General features: G+C 44.0%; 1 protein-coding gene across 2 annotated transcripts in view; it reads left to right on the top strand.

Moving 5' to 3' along the window:
• Positions 1 to 22,532, top strand: part of LOC147029018 (nectin-3-like) — a 427,027-nt gene that overhangs the window by 71,308 nt on the left and 333,187 nt on the right. Inside the window, exon 3 of one of the 2 annotated variants that reach the window (XM_085876142.1) lies at positions 8,190 to 8,501. The exons of the other annotated variant lie outside the window; for it this stretch is intronic. Within the exon in view, the coding sequence (XP_085732268.1) occupies positions 8,190 to 8,501 (312 nt within the window). The remainder of the gene's footprint in view (positions 1 to 8,189; positions 8,502 to 22,532) is intronic. 2 annotated transcript variants of the gene reach the window in all.

Here is a 22,532-nt window from a genome sequence, read left to right as displayed (position 1 = left end):
GAACTATCAATGCATAAGGAGGCCATTATGTTCATCATGCCTGCACAATGGTTGTTATTCTGAAATAAGTTGTTTTTAAATACTGAGCTTCAAGCAAGGAAGCAGTACTGGGAACATTTTTAAAGAGTACTTGGTGTTACCGGGATGGGGTTCAAACCTTCGATCCCCCCACACCCCCACACCCCCCCAAACTTAAAGTGGACTCGAACCAATTTACACCATCGGGTTTGGTTATATAAAATGAGGATATTTTTGTTTTGTTTCCTGTAATTTGAGTGAAGGTGGATCCGGTGATGATGAAGTGTTGATGGTAGAGGATGAAGAGGATGGGCAAAGTGTGTACTTTAAACCAAAAGCTAAAATTACATTGTACTGTAATTGTGTGGTATACACAGTAAACCCTTGTTTTTATCGTGGGTTTGGTTCACAAGGTTTCCACTTCACACACAATGGTGTATTCTTATTTATTTATTTATTTATTTTAATACCAAATTGAGGCTCGTGTAAGAGCTAATACACAGAATCTGATAACAAGGCAGGGGACAAGTGTGGTGGGAGATGTAAGCACAAAATAGTGGGGAACAAAGACAACAGGATATCTCTGGAAGGGAGAGGGATGGGGTGGGTTATACGAGGTAAACAACATGGTACTACAAGGACTTTCAGGAAGGAAAACAGGGAATTTGAAGGAGGTGGGTTTGGGGTGGATTAATGTGGGTAGTAAAGATCAATATTTTGGATGGGGGAAGACATGAGATGGTGGTGAATAGATGTTTTGAAGACCTGGAGGGAGGACTGGGGTTGGAGAGGATGGGAGTTTGTTCGAGAGGTGAGAAAAATGAGGAATGAAAGAGAGAAGGTGAGCAGTGATTCTTGATTTTGGCAGTTTCACCAGAAGGGGGTTTTTGGTGGACCTTCAGCACCCTGAGGAAATATAGGGGGAGCACACAGATCACGGACAGAGCAGAGGGGGCAAGGCAGGAGAGGAGACGGGAGAAAAGAGAAAGACCACCAACCTGCCTCCAGTGAGAGAGTAAGAGACCCAAAGACTCGGCTTCATCACAGGAGATACCAATGATCCTAAAAGTCTTGGTTTCCATCGTGTGAAGCCAAGTTCGGTGTAAGGCAGGAGCACCTCCAGAAAGGGGGGAGCAGTACTTCATCAGATTACAGAGGAAAGATTTGTATGTGGTCAGGAGCTCAGGTGTACCAAGGAAGGACTTTTCATGATGTGGGATGCCAAATCGGCGACTGGCTTTGTAGGCCAGCATGGAGATGTGGCTTTCCCAGGAAAGATCGTGGCAGATTATGAGACCTAAAAGCTTGAAGGAAAGAACTTCTTCAAGGGGATTGTTGAGAAAGTCGGTGAGAGGGGGGGGGGGGCTCAAACAGTCCTTTCAGAGAGAAACGGTGAGGGTGTGAGATTTGTCAGGATTGGAAGACATATTCCAAGTGCTTGACCAGCTTGACATTTTTTCCAGGTCTGCAGAGAGTGAAGAGGTTGCTGCCTGCCCATCAGAGGGATGAGAGATGGTCCGGCAGAGGAAGGAGTCATCAGAAAAGAGATCAAGAGGATTTTCCAGGGAATCTGAAAGATCCTGAAGAGATGTGCAGTGCCTTCAAGACCGCAATCCTTGATGTGTCCGGTCGATGTCTTGGAACTCACAGAAGGGCGAAGAAGAATTTTGTCTCTCAAGGGACACTGGACACCATTGACCAAAGTCGCAGGGCCAAGCTTAATTGCAGAGCTGAGCTGTTCAGGGAGTTGAGGCATAAAACTGTCCGTGCGCTGAGGGTGGACAAGGAGGTCAATGTGTGAGGCATCTTTGAGGGGAGAGAGAATCACCTGTGGTCAAGCGGTTCTCATCCTGCTTCCAGGGGAATTCGCGCATTGCATCCCTCCAAGCCCATCCCTCGGTGTACTTCAGTTAGAGCAGAGGGTGTTGGGCTCTTGACAGAGGAGACTGAAGTGAAGGCCCTCTGGGTCGGATACTTTGAGCGGCTGCACCAAGCTGATCCAACAGCTGTTAAGTTGGATGTCGGGGGTGGTACAATCCCTATTTCTGACCCTCCAATCAACTGTGGTCCACCTTCGTTTGTGGAAACACAGGCTGCGGTGAACCAGTTGAAACGGGGTAAACATCCTGGGATCTGTGACATCCATGATGAACTTCTCAATGCTGGTGGAAACTCTTGTCGCAACATGCAGTTTTGTGATCTGTCTGAAACACAGGCATAATCCCAACTGACTGGAAGAGGGGCCTTGTTGTCTCTCACTGGAAAGAGAAGGGTGATCGCCAGAACTGCAACAACCACCGAGGAGTGATGCTGCTTTTAGTGCTGGGCAAGGCCTTTGCTCGGATAATTACCTCTGCCACCAAAAGAGAAAGCGGTTATGTTTTCACCCCTTTCTGTTTGTCTGTTTGTTTGTGTGCAGGATATCTCAAAAAGTTGTAGACCAATCTGGATGAAATTTTGTGGACATGTTCAGTGTCTGAAATGGACTAACTGATTGCATTTTGGAAAAGATCCGTATCCGTATCCGTTTCCGGCTTCTCAAATTTATTACGGAATTCTTCACCATTGAGAGATCTGGGCGAAAACGACATTTCACTATTTCTCAAAAGGTTGTGGACAGATCCGGATGAAATTTTGTGGACATGTTCGGTGTGTGACATGGAAGAAGTGATTAGATTTTGGTGAAGATCCGTATCCGTATCCGGCTTCTCGAATTTATTGCGGAATTCTTCACCATTGAGAGATTGGGGCAAAAACGACATAGAGCACTATTTCTCAAAAAGTTGAATATGGATTCGGATGAAACTTGGTGAATATGTTGGATGTGTGACAGGGAAGAATTGATTCAATTTCAGTGGATATCCGAATCAGGATCCGGATCTGATAATTTTTTCATTCATTCTTCACCATTGAGAGAGAGTTCGAAACCGATATATGGCACGTCATCTCAAAAAATTGTGGACGGATTCGGACAAAACTTGGTGGACAGGTTGGATGTGTCACCAAAACAAATTGATTCGATTTTGTTGAAGATCCGAATCCAGATCTGGATACGATAAATATTTAATTTTAAAGTTATTCTTCACCATTGAGTGGTATGGCCAAAAACAATATATCACTGTATGGAATGATATTTCAAAAATGTATTGGGCCCAATATGTTCTCGTGGATCAGGCATTACGTGGTGGAGGTAATTGCTCCACCTTGTGCCTTTCGGAATCTTGATCGGGTTTGCCACTGTCTTCTTGAGCACCAGCGCCCAGAGCAGTCAGGCTTTTTACCAAAGAGGTCAAAAATGACCGTATCCTTGCTCTTCAGGTCCTCACCGAACGCAGTCGAGAGTTTTGGCAGGGGCTGCTTGCAGTCTATGTTGATCTCTGCAAAAGCATTCAATTCAGGTAATCGTGATGCCCTCTGGAGGATTCTTGGTCTTCGTGGGGTGCCACCAAAACTGATCAATCTGATGTCTGAATGGGTGTGTATTGGCCACCACACTTTTCAGCACTTGTCTGGACTTTATTCTGGGATTGATGTCGGCGATATCAAACTGCGGTACATCGTTTGGGAATGTCAAGATCTCTGACCTTAATTTTGTAGATGATGCAGTCATCTTTGCAGAGACCCTGAAAATTATATTTGGGGCCATCAAGGTGCTGAATGAGGAGTCAGTGCCACTTGGATGATGGGTTTCCTGGGTCAAAACTAAGATCCAGGCTTTCAATGACATCTTGGATGCTGCTATCTTGTCTGTACCTGTTTGTGATTAGAATGTTGAGGTCATGGAGTGATTCACTTACTTTGGCAGTGATATTCATGTCTTCGCTGGCTGTAAGCCAGAGGTCTGGGTCGGACCTGGGGAGTCATTGATTCACTGGATCATGGGGTGTGACTTGTCAGTACCTGTGCAGGAGGACAAAAGTCTGAGTCTTCAAATCCTTGGTGCTTCCAGTCTTGCACGACGGATGTGAGACTTGGAATCTGACCAGGGATTTGAGATGGAGACTTAATTCATTTCTGCCAGGTCTTTTCGGAGAATCATTGGGCTATCACTGGTCAGACTTTGTGTTCAACAAGCAATTGCTGTGAGAGACTCAACTGAGAATTGTTACCTGAATATTAAGTGAGTGTCATCTGCGGTTGTCTGGACATGTGGCCTGTTTTCCTGACACTGATCATACTCACCAAATTCTCTCAATGAGGGAGCCTCATGAGTGGAGGAGGCCAATGGGCCGACCACGTGCCTCATGGTTGCAGCAGGTTGATCAGGATCTCAAGGAGATGGGGATGGGCCAGGCATCTGAATGGGGGATGGTCAGACGGAGGCCCCTGGAGTACCGGCAGAAAGTGGATGCAGCGATGTACTGCTCCGGCATATGCTCCCATACCTGACCTGACCTGAGAGAATCGGGATATTTAATATTCCATCTTGAATAGGGTATTTAATATTCCATAAAGAATAGGGATATTTGATATTCCACATCGAATAGGGATATTTGATATTCCACATCGAATAGGGAATTTAATATTCCACATATAATAGGGATATTTAATATTCCATATAGAATAGGGATATTTAACATTCCACAAAAAATAGGGATATTTAATATTCCATATAGAATAGGGATATTTAATATTCCATATTGAATAGGGATATTTAATATTCCATATTGAATAGGGATATTTAATATTCCACACAGAATAGGGATATTTAATATTCCACACAGAATAGGGATATTTCATATTCCACACAGAATAGGGATATTTAACATTCCACATATAATACGGATATTTTATATTCCACAGAAAATAGGGATATTTAATATTCAATATCGAATAGGGTATTTAATATTCTACACAGAATAGGGATATTTCATATTCCACACAGAATAGGGATATTTAACATTCCACATATAATACGGATATTTAATATTCCACATATAATAGGGATATTTAATATTCAATATAGAATAGGGTATTTAATATTCCACATAAAAAAGGGATATTTAATATTCCACACAGAATAGGGATATTTAATATTCCACATATAATAGGGATATTTAACATTCCATAAAGAAAAGGGATATTTAATATTCCACACAGAATAGGGATATTTAATATTCCACATATAATAGGGATATTTAACATTCCATATAGAAAAGGGATATTTCGTCTTACACACAGAATAGGGAAATTTAGTATTCTACATAGAATAGGGATATTTAATATTCCACAGACAACAGGGATATTTAATATTCCACACAGAATCGGGATATTTCACATTCCACACATAATCGGGATATTTGATATTCCACACACAATAGAGATATTTAATATTCCACACAGAATCGGGATATTTAATATTCCACACACAATAGGGATATTTAATATTCCACACAGAATTGGGATATTTAATATTCCACATGGAAGAGGGATATTTAATATTCCACACAGAATAGGGATATTTAACATTCTACACAGAATCGGGATATTTAATATTCCACACAGAATAGGGATATTTAACATTCCACACAGAATCGGGATATTTAATATTCCACACACAATAGGGATATTTCATATTCCACTCATAATGGGGATATTTAATATTCCATATTGAATTGGGATATTTAATATTCCACACAGAAGAGGGATATTTAATATTCCACACAGAATCGGGATATTTAATATTCCACATGGAAGAGGGATATTTAATATTCCACACAGAATCGGGATATTTAATATTCCACACACAATAGGGATATTTAATATTCCACACAGAATCGGGATATTTAATATTCCACATGGAAGAGGGATATTTAATATTCCACACAGAATAGGGATATTTAACATTCCACACAGAATCGGGATATTTAACATTCCACACAGAATCGGGATATTTAATATTCCACACAGAATAGGGATATTTAATATTCCATATTGAATAGGGATATTTAATATTCCACACAGAGTAGGGTATTTAATATTCCATAGAGAATATGGATATTTAATATTCCATATAGAATAGGGATATTTCATATTCCACATAAATAGGGATATTTAATATTCCACACAGAATAGGGATATTTAACATTCCACACAGAATCGGGATATTTAATATTCCACACAGAATAGGGATATTTAATATTCCACATATAATAGGGATATTTCACATTCCATATGGAAAAGGGATATTTAATATTCAAAACAGAATCAGGATATTTAATATTACACATATAATATGGATATTTCATATTCCACACAGAATAGGGATATTTAACATTCCACATATAATAGGGATATTTAATATTCCACATATAATAGGGATATTTAACATTCCATATAGAAAAGGGATATTTAATATTCCACACAGAATAGGGATATTTAATATTCCACATATAATAGGGATATTTAACATTCTATGTCGAAAAGGGATATTTAGTATTCCACACAGAATAGGGAAATTTAGTATTCCACATAGAATAGGGATATTTAATATTCCACATAGAATCGGGATATTTAATATTCCACATATCATAGGGATATTTAATATTCCACACAGAATCGGGATATTTAATGTTCCACACACAATAGGGATATTTAATATTCCACACAGAATCGTGATATTTAATATTCCACATGGAAGAGGGATATTTAATATTCCACACAGAATAGGGATATTTAACATTCCACACAGAATCGGGATATTTAACATTCCACACAGAATCGGGATATTTAATATTCCACACAGAATAGGGATATTTAATATTCCATATTGAATAGGGATATTTAATATTCCACACAGAATAGGGTATTTAATATTCCATAGAGAATATGGATATTTAATATTCCATATAGAATAGGGATATTTCATATTCCACATAAATAGGGATATTTAATATTCCACACAGAATAGGGATATTTAACATTCCACACAGAATCGGGATATTTAATATTCCACACAGAATAGGGATATTTAATATTCCATATTGAATTGGGATATTTAATATTCCACACAGAATAGGGTATTTAATATTCCATAGAAAATATGGATATTTAATATTCCATAACAAATAGGGATATTTAATATTCCACACAGAATAGGGATATTCCATATTCCACGTAAATAGGGATATTTTACATTCCACAAAGAATCGGGATATTTTACATTCCACACAGAATCGGGATATTTAATATTCCACACAGAATAGGGATATTTAATATTCCATATTGAATAGGGATATTTAATATTCCACACAGAATAGGGTATTTAATATTCCCTATAGAATAGGGATATTTCATATTCCACATAAATAGGGATATTTAATATTCCACACAGAATCGGGATATTTAACATTCCACATATAATACGGATATTTAATATTCTATATAGAATAGGGTATTTAATATTCCACATAAAAAAGGGGTATTTAATATTCCACACAGAATTGGGATATTTAATATTCCACACAGAATAGTGATATTTAATATTCCACACAGAATTGGGATATTTAATATTCCACACACAATATGGATATTTTATATTCCAAATAGAAACGGTGAGATTTTCCTTCCATTTCCCCCCTTTTAATTGCTTCCTCTCCTCATCCTCACATTCCCATCTCGTACTTTTTGTTGATTTTTATTCATTTCCGTCGTTTTTGTTTGTCTTTTCCTTTTTCTCTCTTCTTTCTCTCTTCTCTTGTTTCGTTTTATTTTCCACTTTACTCTCAACATTTAATTTGTATTTCTGTTTTTATGTTTTTTGTTGTTATTTACTTTGTGAAGAATTTTCCCTCCTGTATCAATTCCTTTGTGTTTCTAACCTCTGACCAATCATCAGGTTTTCCCAGCTTTTGTATTTCGATCCTCACCCTCCCTTTTACTTGTGAACCCCTGACCTCTCCACCACAACCTTCATCCCTTATTCCATGAGGATCCGCTTTCCTCAATATACTCGTCCAGAGTGTTTTTACCTTCCCGTCCTCACTTCTCTCTCTTGCCTTGATGAAAAGTTCATATCATGTTTGAAACGTCGCTTCACCTCCTTTCCAATGGCGTTTATTAAGCATCTCTCATGTGGTTGTGAATATGTATCTTGTTTTCACGGTATTACTTCAGTTGTTCATACTCACTTTGACCTCCTGTGATCCCATCCCTGTTCCTCTCATTTTCAGGAGCTGATGAAGAGATCCTGAAAGCAGAAACAGGTGGAAGCGCGACCTTCCCGTGCATGCACTGTGGAGATGGAGTTATTACTTCGGTCAGATGGTTCACATCAGATTCTTTCATCCTTGAATACCGTGGGGAACAATTGAAACCACATGATATTTCTCCACACTATTCAACAGTTCCAAACGGAAAAAATAAAAATGATTTTTCCATCATTCTGAGTCCTGTTGAAACATATCATGAAGGGATCTTCACCTGCTCGATCAACGTGAGGGGAAAGGCTGACATCGTGAAAACAATCAAGCTGGAAGTTACAGGTAAGCAATCAGGTGTGAATAAACAACTTATTGATGAACAAACGTTTTATAATCCATATAATAATTTCTCAGTAAGTTATAAATTGTACTTTTCCCAATATCCAATCCACAGAACATAATTTTGGAAAATTGAATGTTCTTGTTTGGAAAAGATTGTATTTATAAAGGAGATTACAGAGTAATTGTCTATCCTGAACCCCACCATCGACACGACAAGGTGTGTGTGTGTGTGTGTGTGTGTGTGTGTGTGTGTGTGTGTGTGTGTGTGTGTGTGTGTGTGTGTAAATTACAGAAAAACACACGACTGCCAATCTGTCTATCCATTGGAGGTATCCAAGGTCAGGTGAGGGGCACCCACGGTCAGGTCACGGGCACAACCACTGCGCCCTTCCCCTCCACGATGAGAGATGATTTCCAGGTTTCTCCCCTGTATCATGATTCACTGACCCTTGCAGGACACAGGAGGGTAACTCGCCACCACACAAAATACATTTGCCCCACCTCCCCAATATGCCCCCTGACCGCTCTCACAGGGAGAGGGTGTTTCCAGTGATTCAGATTTGTAATTACGAGGATTCGAGGAATGAAAGCAGGTGAATGGAGAGTTGTAAATGGTTCTTCAGTGAATCATTTTGTTATACTGAAGTTATCTCTGCACACCTTTTGTTATTATGGAATGGAAACTTGCTGGGAAACTCATGAAATGTACAAGTGAACGACACCTAAGACAGGTTTTTCCAGCTCCATCGAAGAGGTGTGAGTTGATTGACTTTGTGGTGCTGCATTCCTCCTGCAAAATTCCAGACGCTGGTGGACTCCAGGCCAGAGTGCATACAGGCCACACTTGCAGCACTTGGTGGTCCAACACCTGATTAAGTGATTTTAAATTGGTGTTTCCAGTTTTTATCCACTATCTGTTTGAAAAAACAAGGAAATTGTTTTTCGACTTGGCATGATAAATTATTCATTCCTGAATTCATTCATTCCTCATGATAGTTTATTTGTTTCATGCCTTTATGAAAATTGTGTCGGGGTCGTTTGGTGTCATCTCCATATGCTGGTTTGAAATGTGGAACGGAACCCTCCCAGGTCTCAAAGTATCCACCTTTATGTGTTCATGTATGTGAATAAATGTGTAATATCCACCTTCGTGTGTGTGTGTGTGTGTGTGTGTGTGTGTGTGTGTGTGTGTGTGTGTGCGCACGCACAACTTGCTGTTGATGGCTGCTGTTTTCACGCGTGAATGGGTTTCAGAAGGTGGATGATTTAACATCCCTAACAGCCCTCCCACATCTCAAATGATCCACCCCCGTTTTGATCAGGGATCACGGTTTATGGACAAACCTGTGAAGTTTTCCAGTTTCCTCCACCACCGAAGGTGTTTCACCCCTGTGTGTCTTTTGTTTATCTGTCAGTGAAGAGGATATCTCAAAAGTTATGGACAAATACAGACTAGATTTGATGGGCAGGTTGTGTGTGTGACAAGGATTGATTGATGAGATTTTGGTGAACATTCGGATCTGGACACTGCAATTAAAAAAAAAAAAATTCCCCTTTGAGAGATTGGGGCAAAAACGATATATCCACAGTTGCCAACATTCGTGAAGAAAAAGTAGTGGGATGGAAAGGATCTGTGGTTTGAGGGAGCGAAGCGACTCAGGGAGACACCTCCTCCCCATGGAAGGAAATTTTGTAATTTAACCTTAAATTTGAACATTTTAAGATGCCCTTGTGCAAAATTAAAGCAAAATAATCATGTTTTCCTGGTTGATTAAAGTTTGTTGAAAACAAAATGTAACTCCTGAATATGTTTTTGAACTTTACATTACATAACAAACAGATCTCCTTCTTCTTTCGGCTGCTCCCGTTAGGCGTCGCCACAGCGGATCATCCGTTATGATCCGCATACTGATTTGGCATAGGTTTTACGCCGGATGCCCTTCCTGACGCAACCCTGGTCGCCTCTTACGACACAGGGATAAGGCCTAAGTCACATTTGCCATGGCGGCCATAGGGTTTACAAAATCTACAGCCACCAGCAATTACAGGGCGGCCGCAGTATTTCCACGGTCACACAATGTAGCAGTCACATCTGTTTTTATTTTTCTGGGAGCCACACTGGGTATTTAAAAATTGTGAAGACTGAAAACGTGGGGGTGCCGTACAGTCTTTGATTTGATGTCGCACAGTGAGCTTAGGGCGTCCCTGCGGTGGCCATAGAATTTTCAAGGCAGACGCAAGGTGCCCGCAGGGGGGCCCTAAGGCGAACGTGCGGCCAGACGGACGGTAACGAGTGGGTTCTTTTTTTTTTTTCCTTTTTTTACAAGTTCTTTTTTTTTGGCTTGTCGAATTGCTACGGCCAACGTAGAAATGAAAAAAAAGTTATGACTCCATGCTATAATTTCACGGCGACCCATACGGCTTGTAAAATATAGCCATACGACGTAGGGCCACCCTGAGGCCACCTCACAAACTCTGCGGCCACCGCACGTTTCTGTCAATTCAAAGGGGGGGGGGGGGTACGGCCGCCGTATCCTAGCCGTAGAGCAAATGTGACAGGCCTAAGGATTGGGTTTCACCATGATTCCGGGCTGCCCTACACCCTCTCATAGCACGGCCCAGCGCAGAGCAGAGCTCCCGTCCTCAAGCGATCCTCCAACCCAAGCCTCCGAGTCGCCAGATTACAGGTGCACGCCACTACGCCCGGTTATTACATAAACAGATAGTTGATAAAAACTGGAAACACCAATTTAAAACCACTTTATCAGGAGTTGGGCCACCAAGTGCTGCCAGTGTGCCCTGTATGCACTGTGGCCGAGAGTCCACCAGCATCTGGAATTCTACAGGAGGGATGCAGCACCACAATGTCAATCAACTCACACCTCTTCGATGGAGCTGGAAAACCCTGTCTCAGGTGTCGTTCCATTATATCCCATGTCTGCTTGATTGGGCTTATATCTGGTGACTCAGTTGGCCATGACATATGGATAACACCAGTGTCATGCTCATCAAACCATTGGACGACAAGCCGTGCTGTGTGTATGCAGGCATTATCATCAATCATGGAAGACACCAGGACACCGGTTATTACATAACAAACTGCAGGAAAGAAATGCTGCAGCATGTGGTAAAGATGATCACTCCGTACCATGAAGTAGTGATTGACATTGACTTTGCCTTCCAAGGGAATGACCACCTAAACCATGCCAGGAAAATGCACCCGACAACATTACAGACCTACCAGAACCCTTCTCTCTTGGAACCTCAAGGTTGTGGAGTTCTTTAGGTTCGTGCGACATGTGCACTCATCTGTTTGTCAAGAACATGGTGAAGGATAATTCCTCAGACCAATATTACATTTATCCACTGCTTGGTAGTCCATTGCTTGTACTCTTTGCACCACTGGAGTGGCAAACGTGCATTGCTTGGTGTGTGATCGGTTTGTGCACTGCAACCTGACTATGGTATCCTTTTCCATGGAGATCTTGGCAGACCGTTTTTAATGAAACTGGCTGCTCGTGCCGCAAGTTGGAATTCAGTCATTTGATCTGCAGTTGGTCACCTGCTTTCTCTTTCACTTCAATTTAATGCACAGATATCATCATCCTGCATATGTGCTTCTGCCACCTGTTGACCTTTGCTGATGATGTCTTTCCCTAAGAGTTCCATGCTGACATCAACTTCGACACTGTTGCTCATGAAACATCAGTAAGTTGAGCTGTCTTTCTTGCTGAAGCTTCTGCAAAAGGAGCCCCAACAATCACCCCTCTTTCAAAGTCACTGAGGTCTCGTCTTGCAGCCATATTAGTCATAACTTGAGGAAACTAGGCCTGTGCAGCATTTTTATACATGACCCCAAACAAGCTGAAATGTAATTTGCTTAATTAACACATGGGCCACACCTGTGTGGATGCCGTTGCTCTCAATATGTTTGGTGTCCCTCATTTACACAGGTGTTTCCAGTTATTTTATTTTATTTTTGTTTTTTGTTCACTTCCTGTATGTTATAAGTAAAATACAAGCTCATATTTTATGATAAACTTTGACTTGATCATGCCCTACTTTCCAGTGCAGACCCAGGTAGATCTAGCGCCATTACTTCATGCCTCTGGGATGCTTGGGACCTCGCATTAAGATTTTGATGTGTCACCATCTTCACCTTGGCCAACAACTTCTGTGTGTGCAAAGTGCAAGTGACTTATGCATCGAGCAAAGGCAGCGCACATGTGGTTACATCATGTCGGTCAACCAATGAGAAACATCCTCCATTTTGTGGGTCAGCAATACTTGGAAATAAGACAGCATTTGTCATTTGGGAGTAATTGTTTCAGTGTGTGTGTGTGTGTGTGTGTGTGTGTGTGTGTGTGTGTGTGTGTGTGTGTGTGTGTGTGTGTGTGTGTGTGTGTGTGTGTGTGTGTGTGTGTGTGTGTGTGTGTGTGTGTGTCATGGATGAGGTGACATCCGAGATATTAGGATTCCAAGTGCAGTATTTTATTGCTCTGCAAAGGCAAAGTCTCCCAGAACCGTCAACATCCACCGCCAAAAATTGCACACAGGAAATGACCACCAGATGAACAAATGCTGCAGCAAATGATTCTATTATAAAACAAAAGGCAAAATGTGTTTGTGCTCGTGGGCTTGATTCGGCTCGTCTTGTGGGTCGAATTGAGTGACTTTTGAACTGTGATTTTGTGAGTTCTGTGAGAGAATTGACTGACTTTTGTGAAAAGCATTAACTTGTTGTAAGCTGAATAAACACAAATTTAATGTATGAAGGAGAACGGAGAGAGTGTCACAAAAGGAAGGGGAGGGATTGGGGGAGGAAGAGGAGAGGGAGTGAGTGTCGTGAGGGAAGGGTTGAGAGCCTCGAGGGTAGGAGTGAGGAGTCAAGTGTGGAGGGATAGCCAAGGGGTGGGCAGTGGGGAAGCGGGACCAAGTGGAGGGAGAGCGGTATGTGTGCGCGTGCACACAAGATTATGACGACATACTGGGGGAGTGGGTCCAGCAGGTAAGCCGAGGCATCGCTGCTGATTGATGACCAGAGCGTCCAAAACTGATCAATATGGTACGAGCTCTGCCAGGTGGGCAGTGGTTTAGAAGCGAGGTTCAGCTAGCTCGTTTGAATGTGGAACCATTGGGGGAGACAGGGAAGTCAAGGTGGTGGAGATGATGCAGAGAAGGAGGTTGGAAGTGTTGTTCGGAAAGGAGGCAGGGCAAAGTAGTTGGAAGGAGGATACAAGTTGTTGCACACGGATAGGGATGGAAGGAGTAATGGTGTTGGAATAATAGTATTGATAGAGATCAACAAGCAGGTTGTCAGAATGGGAAGGACGGATGGTTGTGGCATCGGTGGTGGTACAGAGGCAAATTATTTGTGTTGTGTCGGTATATGGGCCAAAAACGGGAAGGACGGGGCAAGGAAGCAGGAATTCAGGAATGCATTGGAGAGGATGATGGGAATGGTTGAGCTGGAGGTGATGCTGTGCATTGCAGGTGATGATAACACACATATGGGAGTCGTGTTGCTGGGGGAAGAGGAATGTTGTGGTAAATTTTGTTGTGCACTGAAGAATATAAAGGGTCAAAAGCTGCTGGAACTGGTGGCAAGGAATGGGATGGCCATCGCTGGTTCATTCTTTCAAAAATGGGAAAGCCACAAGATTGCTGAGAGGAGTGGATATCATAGAACAGAACTGAATTTGGTGGCGGTGAAGAAGCAGCAGTTGTGGAGGGTTTAGGATTGCAAGACATTGGCAGGAGAGCATGTTCCACCCAGCACAAGCCTGTGGTGTTTGTGGTCGGCATGAAGAAAAGAAGGGAGTTTCAGAGCAGGGGTTGGAATATACATTGACTTTTGGGATGGAAGGTTCTTACCAGTTGTGAGTAAACGAGCAGGGGGCGGAATTAGGTGAGGGAAGTGAATGGAAAACGTCATCATAGAGCACAAGGAGAGGTGGAGGGCTAGTTATGAGCAACTTCGTGAAGAATCAGAAGGTTTGGAAGAGTGGAAGAAGTATGGAGAGGCATTTAGGGGAATTGCAGAAGTTTTGTGTGGAAGGATGTCAGGAAAGGGTGCATTGTTCAGGGATAGAAACCAGGTGTGGTGGATGGAGGAGGTCACGAAGGCAGTTGGTGAAAAGAAGTCGGCTTGGAAGAGAGAAGATCAAGGATCGGGGGTGGCAGCTGGAGTCCCACTGCGACTGGTCCATCAGTGTGCTGGCTTCCAGTGTCGTGGTCGTCTGTACACCATTGATGGACACAACACCTTTTATGGATGGGCATCATAGCCATGGTGACCCCAGACATCGTGGGCACAACATCAGTCCCCCCACTGAAAGTTTCCAATGAAGAAATTGCCTCTATTGGCCAAATCGACATCCTTCCGTTGTTCTCTGAAGCAAAAGGTCTCCTTCCCATGCAGCACAAGTTTGTAGAATATGATAGAGAGTATATACCACAAGTTGATTTGCTGTTGGATATATCACACAGCATCAAATCACCAAGAGCAGTTTGGTCCAACGTGATCCAGAAAGTATACAAAGATGGCAAATCCCCTGGGAAATCCCCCACATTCTTCCTGTCGATGCTGGATATTGATCCTGGTGAAACAAGTTGATATATTCCACAATGAAGTATGTAAGTGAACATGCTATGATGAAAGAAGGAAGTCCTGCAGAGAGTGAAGTCAGATCTATCGTTTTACGCCTTGAAGGCTCCCATATCCAGACGAGTTAACTTGGAACTATTGGACACCATTGACCAGAGTCGCAGGACCAGGCTGAATGGCAGAGCTGAGCTGTTCAGGGAGCTGAGGCATAAAACTGTGTGTGCGCTCAGGGTGGACAAGGAGGCCTATGGGTGACGAATCTGTGAGGGGGTAGAGCATCACGTGTTTCAAGTGATTCTTGTCCTGCTTACAGGGGAATTCGTGCATTGCATTAATCCAAGCCCATCCCTTGGTGTACTGCAGTTGGAGCAGAGGGTGGAAGGCTCTTGACAGAGGAGTCTGAAGTGAAGGCCCGCTGGGCCGGTTACTTTGAGAGGTTGTACCAGGCTGATCTACCAGCTGTTGAGTTGGATGTCAGGAGTGTTGCAATCCCTGTTGCTGACCCTCCAATCAACTGTGGTTCACCTTTGCTTATGGAAACACAGGCTGCGGTCAACCGGTTGAAATTGGGTAAAGCTCCAGGGATCTGTGGCATCCATGCCGAACTTCTCAAGGCTGGTGGAAATGCTGCACTGGTGTCGTTTCATGCAGTTCTGTGCTCTGCCTGGAACACAGGCATCATCCCAACTGACTGGAAGAGGGGCCTTGTTGTTACTTTCTGGAAAGGGAAGGGTGATCGCCAAGACTACACAACTACCGAGGGGTGACGCTGCTCTCAGTGCTAGGCAAGGTCTTTGCTCAGATAATTCTTGATAGGGTTCGCCACCATCTGCTTGAGCACCAGCGTCCAGAGCAGTCAGGCTTTACACCAAAAAGGTCAACGATTGACCGTATCCTTGCTCTTCATGTTCTCACCGAATGGAGACGAGAGTTTCGGCTTCGTGGGGTGGTCTTTCTTTGTGGGGTGCCATCAAAACTGATCGACCTGATGTCTGAACTCTACTTTGGTATTGAGAGTGCTGTGAGATGTGGTAGTACCATCTCTGACTTATTTCCAGTTGTTACTGGAGTTTGTCAGGGGTGTGTCCTGGCCCCCACACTTTTCAACACTTGTATGGACTGGATTCTCGGGAGGATGTCGGAGAGATCAAGTTGCGGTGCATCGTTTGGAATTGTCAAGATCTCTGACCTTGATTTCGAAGATGATGTCGTCATCTTTGCGGAGACTTTAGATATCCTTTTGGGGGCCCTCAAGGTGCTGAATGAGGAGTCGGAGCCACTGGGATAATGGGTTTCCTGGGTCAAAACTCAGATCCAGGCTTTCAATGACATCTTCGATGCTGCTGTCCTGTCTGTGCCTCTTTGTGGTGAGGATGTTGAGGTCGTGGAGACATTCACTTACCTTGGCAGTGATATTCATTTCTCTGCTGGCTTTGAGTCACAGGTCAATAGACGTCTGGGTCGGGCCTGGGGAGTCATGGATTCACTGGATCATAGGTTGTGGCGCTGCCGGTACCTGTGCGGGAGGACGAAATTCTGAGTCTTCAGGTCCTTGGTGCTTCCAGTCTTGCTTTATGGATGTGAGACTTAGACTCTGACCAAGGATCTGAGATGGAGACTTAATTCCTTTAGTACCAGGTCTCTTTGGATAATCCTTGGCCATCGCTGGTCAGACTTTGTGTCCAACGAGCGGTTGCTGAGAGAGACTCAAATGAGATTTGTTACCTGCATAGTCCGTGAGCGTCAGCTGTGGCTGTATGGACATGGTCGTTTTCCTAATGCTGATCCTGCTCCCCAGATTCTCTCAGCGAGGGAGTCTCATGAGTGGAGGAGGCCATTGGGCCGAACACGTTCCTCCTGGTTGCAGCAGGTTGATCGGCATCTCAAGGAGATGATGGGCCAGGCATCTGCCTGGGGGGTGGCCAGACGGAGGCCCCTGGAGTACCGGCGGAAAGTGGACGCAGCGACGCGCTGCTCTGGCGCATGCTCCCATACCTGACGTGACATGACAGAATAGGGATATTTAATATTCCACACTGAATCGGGATATTTAATATTCCACACAGAAATGGGATATTTAATATTCCACACAGAAGAGGGATATTTGTCATTCCACACAGAATAGGGATATTTAACATTCCACACAGAATAGGGATATTTAACATTCCACACAGAATAGGGATATTTAACATTCCACACAGAATAGGGATATTTAACATTCCCCACAGAATAGGGGTATTTAATATTCCACATGGAATAGGGGTATTTAATATTCCACATGGAATAGGGGTATTTAATATTCCACATAGAATATGGATATTTAACATTCCACACAGGATTGGGATATTTAGTATTCCACACAGAATATGGATTTTTAACATTCCACACAGAATAGGGATATTTAACATTCCACATGACAGGGTGAGATTTCCCTTCCATTTCCCCCCTTTTTAAATCCTCACCCCTCCTCACTTTTACATTCCCATGTCGTACTTTTTTGTGTTTTTTACCTGCGACATATCACAGGTTTCCAAACGCTTTTTGTTGTTGTTGTCGTTGTCCTTTTTGCGGTCTATTTGTGAAATGTCAAACCATTGTTCGGACAGCTGCTGCACCACACCCACATCTTTTTCTTGACTCCACCACCATGGCACCCAGACAAAATTGCATGGCCATCTTCTTGGTTTTCTGGTGGGCCCAAGGCATCAGGCCTGTCCACCTCTGCTGATTATATCCTTTCTGGGTTTGTTGTGTCTGATCTCCCTTGGCAATTTGTTTCGTTCGAGTGTTAATCACGATGACAGACGCTGAAAAATCTAATCATATGTCAAATAGTAATCGGGTTTTTTTCAAGCCCGTCAGAACGTCAGAACAGAACATGAATCGTTACGTTTGATAAATTGCGAAAAAATAGTGTTGTATAGTTTTTGAATGGCCCCTGTTAAATGTCCCTTTTGGAGTTAAACAATCCGTGACCGTGTGACGAATCAGCTCGTTCTGATATTACTGTGGCGGAGGTTGACGTGAATGAGAGGTGCACTGATCTCTACACCAACTGGACAAGGGCTTCAAGTTAATTTGTCGGGCGGTCCTGAAGCCATCAACCGCCATATTCTTTCTCCCACAAAACAGAAAATTCCGTTCGTCCATTCCCGGGATGGAAAAAGCATTGTTCTAGTGTTTTGGAAATGCCATCGTGTGCTGCTTACGGTTGTGATTAAAGGAGAAGAGGAATGACATTGCATCGTTAAGTGGCATTTACTTAAGTTACGAACAATCCCATTCATTCGTTTTGGGAGAGCAAAGATGGCGGACAAATGGCTTCAAAAATTACCTTCCCCTCCTATCCAGTGTGTGTGGAGATCAGTGGAGAGGCTTCGAGTTAATATGTTAAGAGTGCATTAAATGTGTGTTTCCCAATCGGCCTGTTCCCGGATCTTGTCGTAGGTTGTGACCACAATGTGGTCATTCTTGTTATTCATTTTATTCGTTATTTTTTATCTCTTCTCGTTTTTTTTAGTTTTATTTTCCACTTTAGTCTCAACATTTAATTCGTATTTCTTTTTTTATTATATACTTCCATTTACTTTTTCAACATTTTCCTTCCTGTGGAATTCCTTTATGTTTCTGACCTTCGACCAATCATAATTCGTTCTCCCCACTTTTTAATTTCGATCCACACCCTCCCTATTACCTGTGAACACCCTGAACTCTCCACCACCACCTTCATCCCTTATTCCATGAGGATCCTCTTTCCTCAATCTTCTCGTCCAGAGTGTTTTTACCTTCCCATCATCACTTCTCTCTCTTGCGTTGAGGAAGGGTTCATATCATGCCCGAAATGTAACTTCACGTCCTTTCCAACGGCGTTTATTAAACATCTTGTGGTGAATGGAAGGTCGTGACGTGAGACCACGTGATGCCCGGCTCGAGCACAGAAGAGATAAAGCTGAGGTTCGGCTCGGCCGCGGGGTTTTGTCCCTGGGGCATTGACGTTGTATGTCGCCGGCTCACTTGGTGCTCATTGAATGGTGAGAACACTGATTGATATATAATACTGATTTATTTTGCGGTGATTAGTTGCGCATGTGTACCTTACTGCATGTACTCCATGCTGCGTTTGTATTTCCTGGTGTGCCCGTAGAAGCGGCTTCAATCAAATGGAATAAAGCCTAAACTCTGAAGGTTCTTCTCTCGTCTTCATTTCAATTTATTCCATTTGGCCCGAGCGGTGGGAGGTTACCCTTCTCAACACACGCAGGCAAGCTGCCGGGGAGACCATCGATCAGTTCCTGCAAGCTCTGAATCAGCTGGGAAAAGACTGCAGCTTCCGGGCCATAAGTGCCGAGGAACACCGAAAGGAAGCGACACGGGAGGCATTCATCCAAGGACTCAGATCAGCCCACATACGGCAACGCTTACTAGAGAAAGCGCAACCCACTCTTGACAAGGTAGTCGATCAGGCTCGAGCGATGGATACGGCACAGCAGCAATCTGAGTCATTTGGGACACCGATGCTGCTACGATGGGAACTCAAGGAACCCCACTGGCACAGACACAGCCAGACATAGGGGATGGAGAAACACCCGAGGAGCCGGATACACAGGCCACGTCAAACTCCTCAGCTGCTACTCCGGTTGGTAAATGCTTCTTTTGTGGGTACAAAAGGCACCCCCATCAAAAATGCCCCGCCAGAGATGCCACATGCATGAATTGTGACAAGAAAGGGCATTATGCCAGGGTATGTAAATCTACTCTAAGGAGAAATAAACCCACTTCTGCGGCTCTCTACTCGCAAAATAAATTAACTGCAGCCTCCCCGGGGAATCTATCCAAGGCTATCATCAACGTACGAATTAACGGGCATATGGCTGAGGCACTGATTGATACCGGTAGCTCTGAAAGTTTCGTCAACAGCTCGCCAGTGAAGGGCAGGAAATGGATAATCCACCCGACAGACAATACGGTATGCATGGCCGCCACCTCACTACAGTCCCGCGTACGAGGGTACTGCAAAGTCGAATTGGACGTAAAAGGGTACACGCATCGGGATGTAAGGGTACTGGTGCTTCGTGATTTGTGCGCAGACGTAATTCTGGGTCATAATGTCCTCAAGCAGCACACGAGCGTCGAAATACCCTTTGGAGGAAGCAAACCTCGTCTAATTTTAAATGCCTTGACTACCGCAGAGGTAACGTCCCCCCAGCTGTTCGCTAACCTGTCGCCGGTCTGCAAACCGATAGCGATCAAATCGCGGCGATATACCACTGCTGACATGAATTTCATCACTTCAGAAACCAAGCGATTACTGGAAGAAGGAATTATAGAACCGAGCGATTCGCCATGGCGCGCACAGGTGTTGGTGACCAGCAGTCAGAACCATAAGAAATGAATGGTTGTCGATTATTCCCAAACGGTCAATCGCTTCACCCAACTCGACGCCTACCCCCTGCCGCGCATAGACGAGATGGTCGAACGCGTGGCCAATTATAAGATATTCAGCACCATCGACTTGCGAAGCGCCACTCACCAAATTCCCATCCGAGAGGAAGACAAACCTTACACCGCATTCCAGGCAGGTAGGCGCCTCTTCCAATTCAGGAGAATTCCATTCGGTGTCACGAATGGAGTAGCTTGCTTCCAACGGGTTATGGACGACATCATCTCAGATGAAAACCTCAAAGACACTTTTGTTTACGTGGACAATGTCACAGTGTGCGGTAGGGATCAGGGGGAACATGACATGAATCTGGACAGATTCTTGAGCATTGCTAGAAAATATAATCTGAATCTCAACTACGAGAAATGCGTATTCTCGGCAAGGTCAATTGACCTTCTCGGCTACACGATAGCCGACGGCACTATTAAGCCTGATCCTGAACGATTGCGCCCACTTCGTGAGCTACCCCACCTCAGGACCTGCAGACGATGCGCCGGGTGATCGGCATGTTTGCTTACTATGCGAGATGGATTTCGCAATACTCCGAGAAAATACATCCCCCAGTGCATTGCAAAAACTTTCCACCAGATGCTGCTGTTGTGACAGCTTTCCACAACCTCAAAGACGATATCAGTAATTCCGTGGTTTTATCGATCGATAGCTCGGTGCCCTTTGTGGTGGAGACCGACGCTTCAGATCACGCGATAGCTCCTACGCTTAATCAGTCTGGGAGACCCGTCGCGTTCTTCTCGAGAACTCTCTCTGGAAGCGAGCAGAGACACTCGGCAATAGAGAAGGAAGCGTACGCCATCGTCGAAGCGCTGCGTAAATGGAGACATTATTTACTGGGAAACCACTTCACGCTCGTTACGGACCAACGATCCGTGGCATTCATGTTTGATGGGAAAAATAGCGGGAAAATTAAGAATGAAAAAATTATGAGATGGCGGATAGACCTAGCCTGCTGCAGTTACGACATTGTTTACCGGCCCGGGAGGGAAAACCCTGCTGCAGACACCTTCTCGCGGGTCTACTGCTCGGCCGCTACCGGTCGGGCTTTGCAAGACCTCCATGTGTCTCTGTGCCACCCCGGGGTAACCAGAATGGCACATTTCGTACACAGACAGAACCTGCCCTATTCTATAGAAGATATTAAACAAATGAATGCTTCATGCCCCTTTTGTGCTGAACTAAAACCCAGATTCTATGGTTCGGCTTCTGGCAGATTGATCAAGGCCACTTCTCCCTTCGAGAGACTAAACATTGACTTCAAAGGGCCCCTGCCGACCGAGACAGACAACAGATACATATTCACTGTTGTTGATGAGTATTCAAGGTTCCCTTTCGCGTTTCCGTGCTCGGATATGACCTCGGGCACTGTCGTGAAATGTCTCTCTGACCTCTTCGCTATTTTTGGGAAACCTTCGTACATACATTCAGACAGGGGGCCGTGTTTCATGTCGGCCGGGCTAAAACAATTCCTATTAGAGCACGGCATCGCAACTAGTCGAACGACGGGTTACAACCCACAGGGTAATGGTCAGGTGGAACGATATAATGGAGTTATTTGGAAAGCCGTAACTCTGGCGTTGAAATCAAGAGGACTGGGCCCCGAGTGGTGGGAGGTTACCCTTCTCGACGCTCTGAATTCCATACGCTCTCTGCTCTGTACGTCCACCAATGCGACTCCTCACGAACGAATGTTTACTCACCAACGACGTTATGTTGACGGCCAATCGGTGCCCGACTGGCTAACCCATCCCGGAACAGTGTTCATGAAACGCCCGGTACGACAAAGCAAGTATGAACCCATGGTGGAAGAGGTCGAACTCATCAATACTAATCCAGAATACGCTCATGTCAGGCTCCCGGATGGCAGGGAGACCACTGTGTCGGTTCGTCATTTGGCTCCCTCAGGGACTCCCCCCGCCGGTACACCACCATCTGGCACACCTCCCTCTGACATTCCCTCCCCAGGTGTTTC

Source organism: Eptatretus burgeri, chromosome 4 (genome assembly GCF_056783735.1).
Source record: "Eptatretus burgeri isolate ZD-2024b chromosome 4, Ebu_testis_v1, whole genome shotgun sequence".
NCBI classification, from domain to species: domain Eukaryota; kingdom Metazoa; phylum Chordata; class Myxini; order Myxiniformes; family Myxinidae; genus Eptatretus; species Eptatretus burgeri.
The sequence above is the reverse complement of the archived record's forward strand: the minus strand, read 5'-3'. Positions and strand labels throughout refer to the sequence as shown.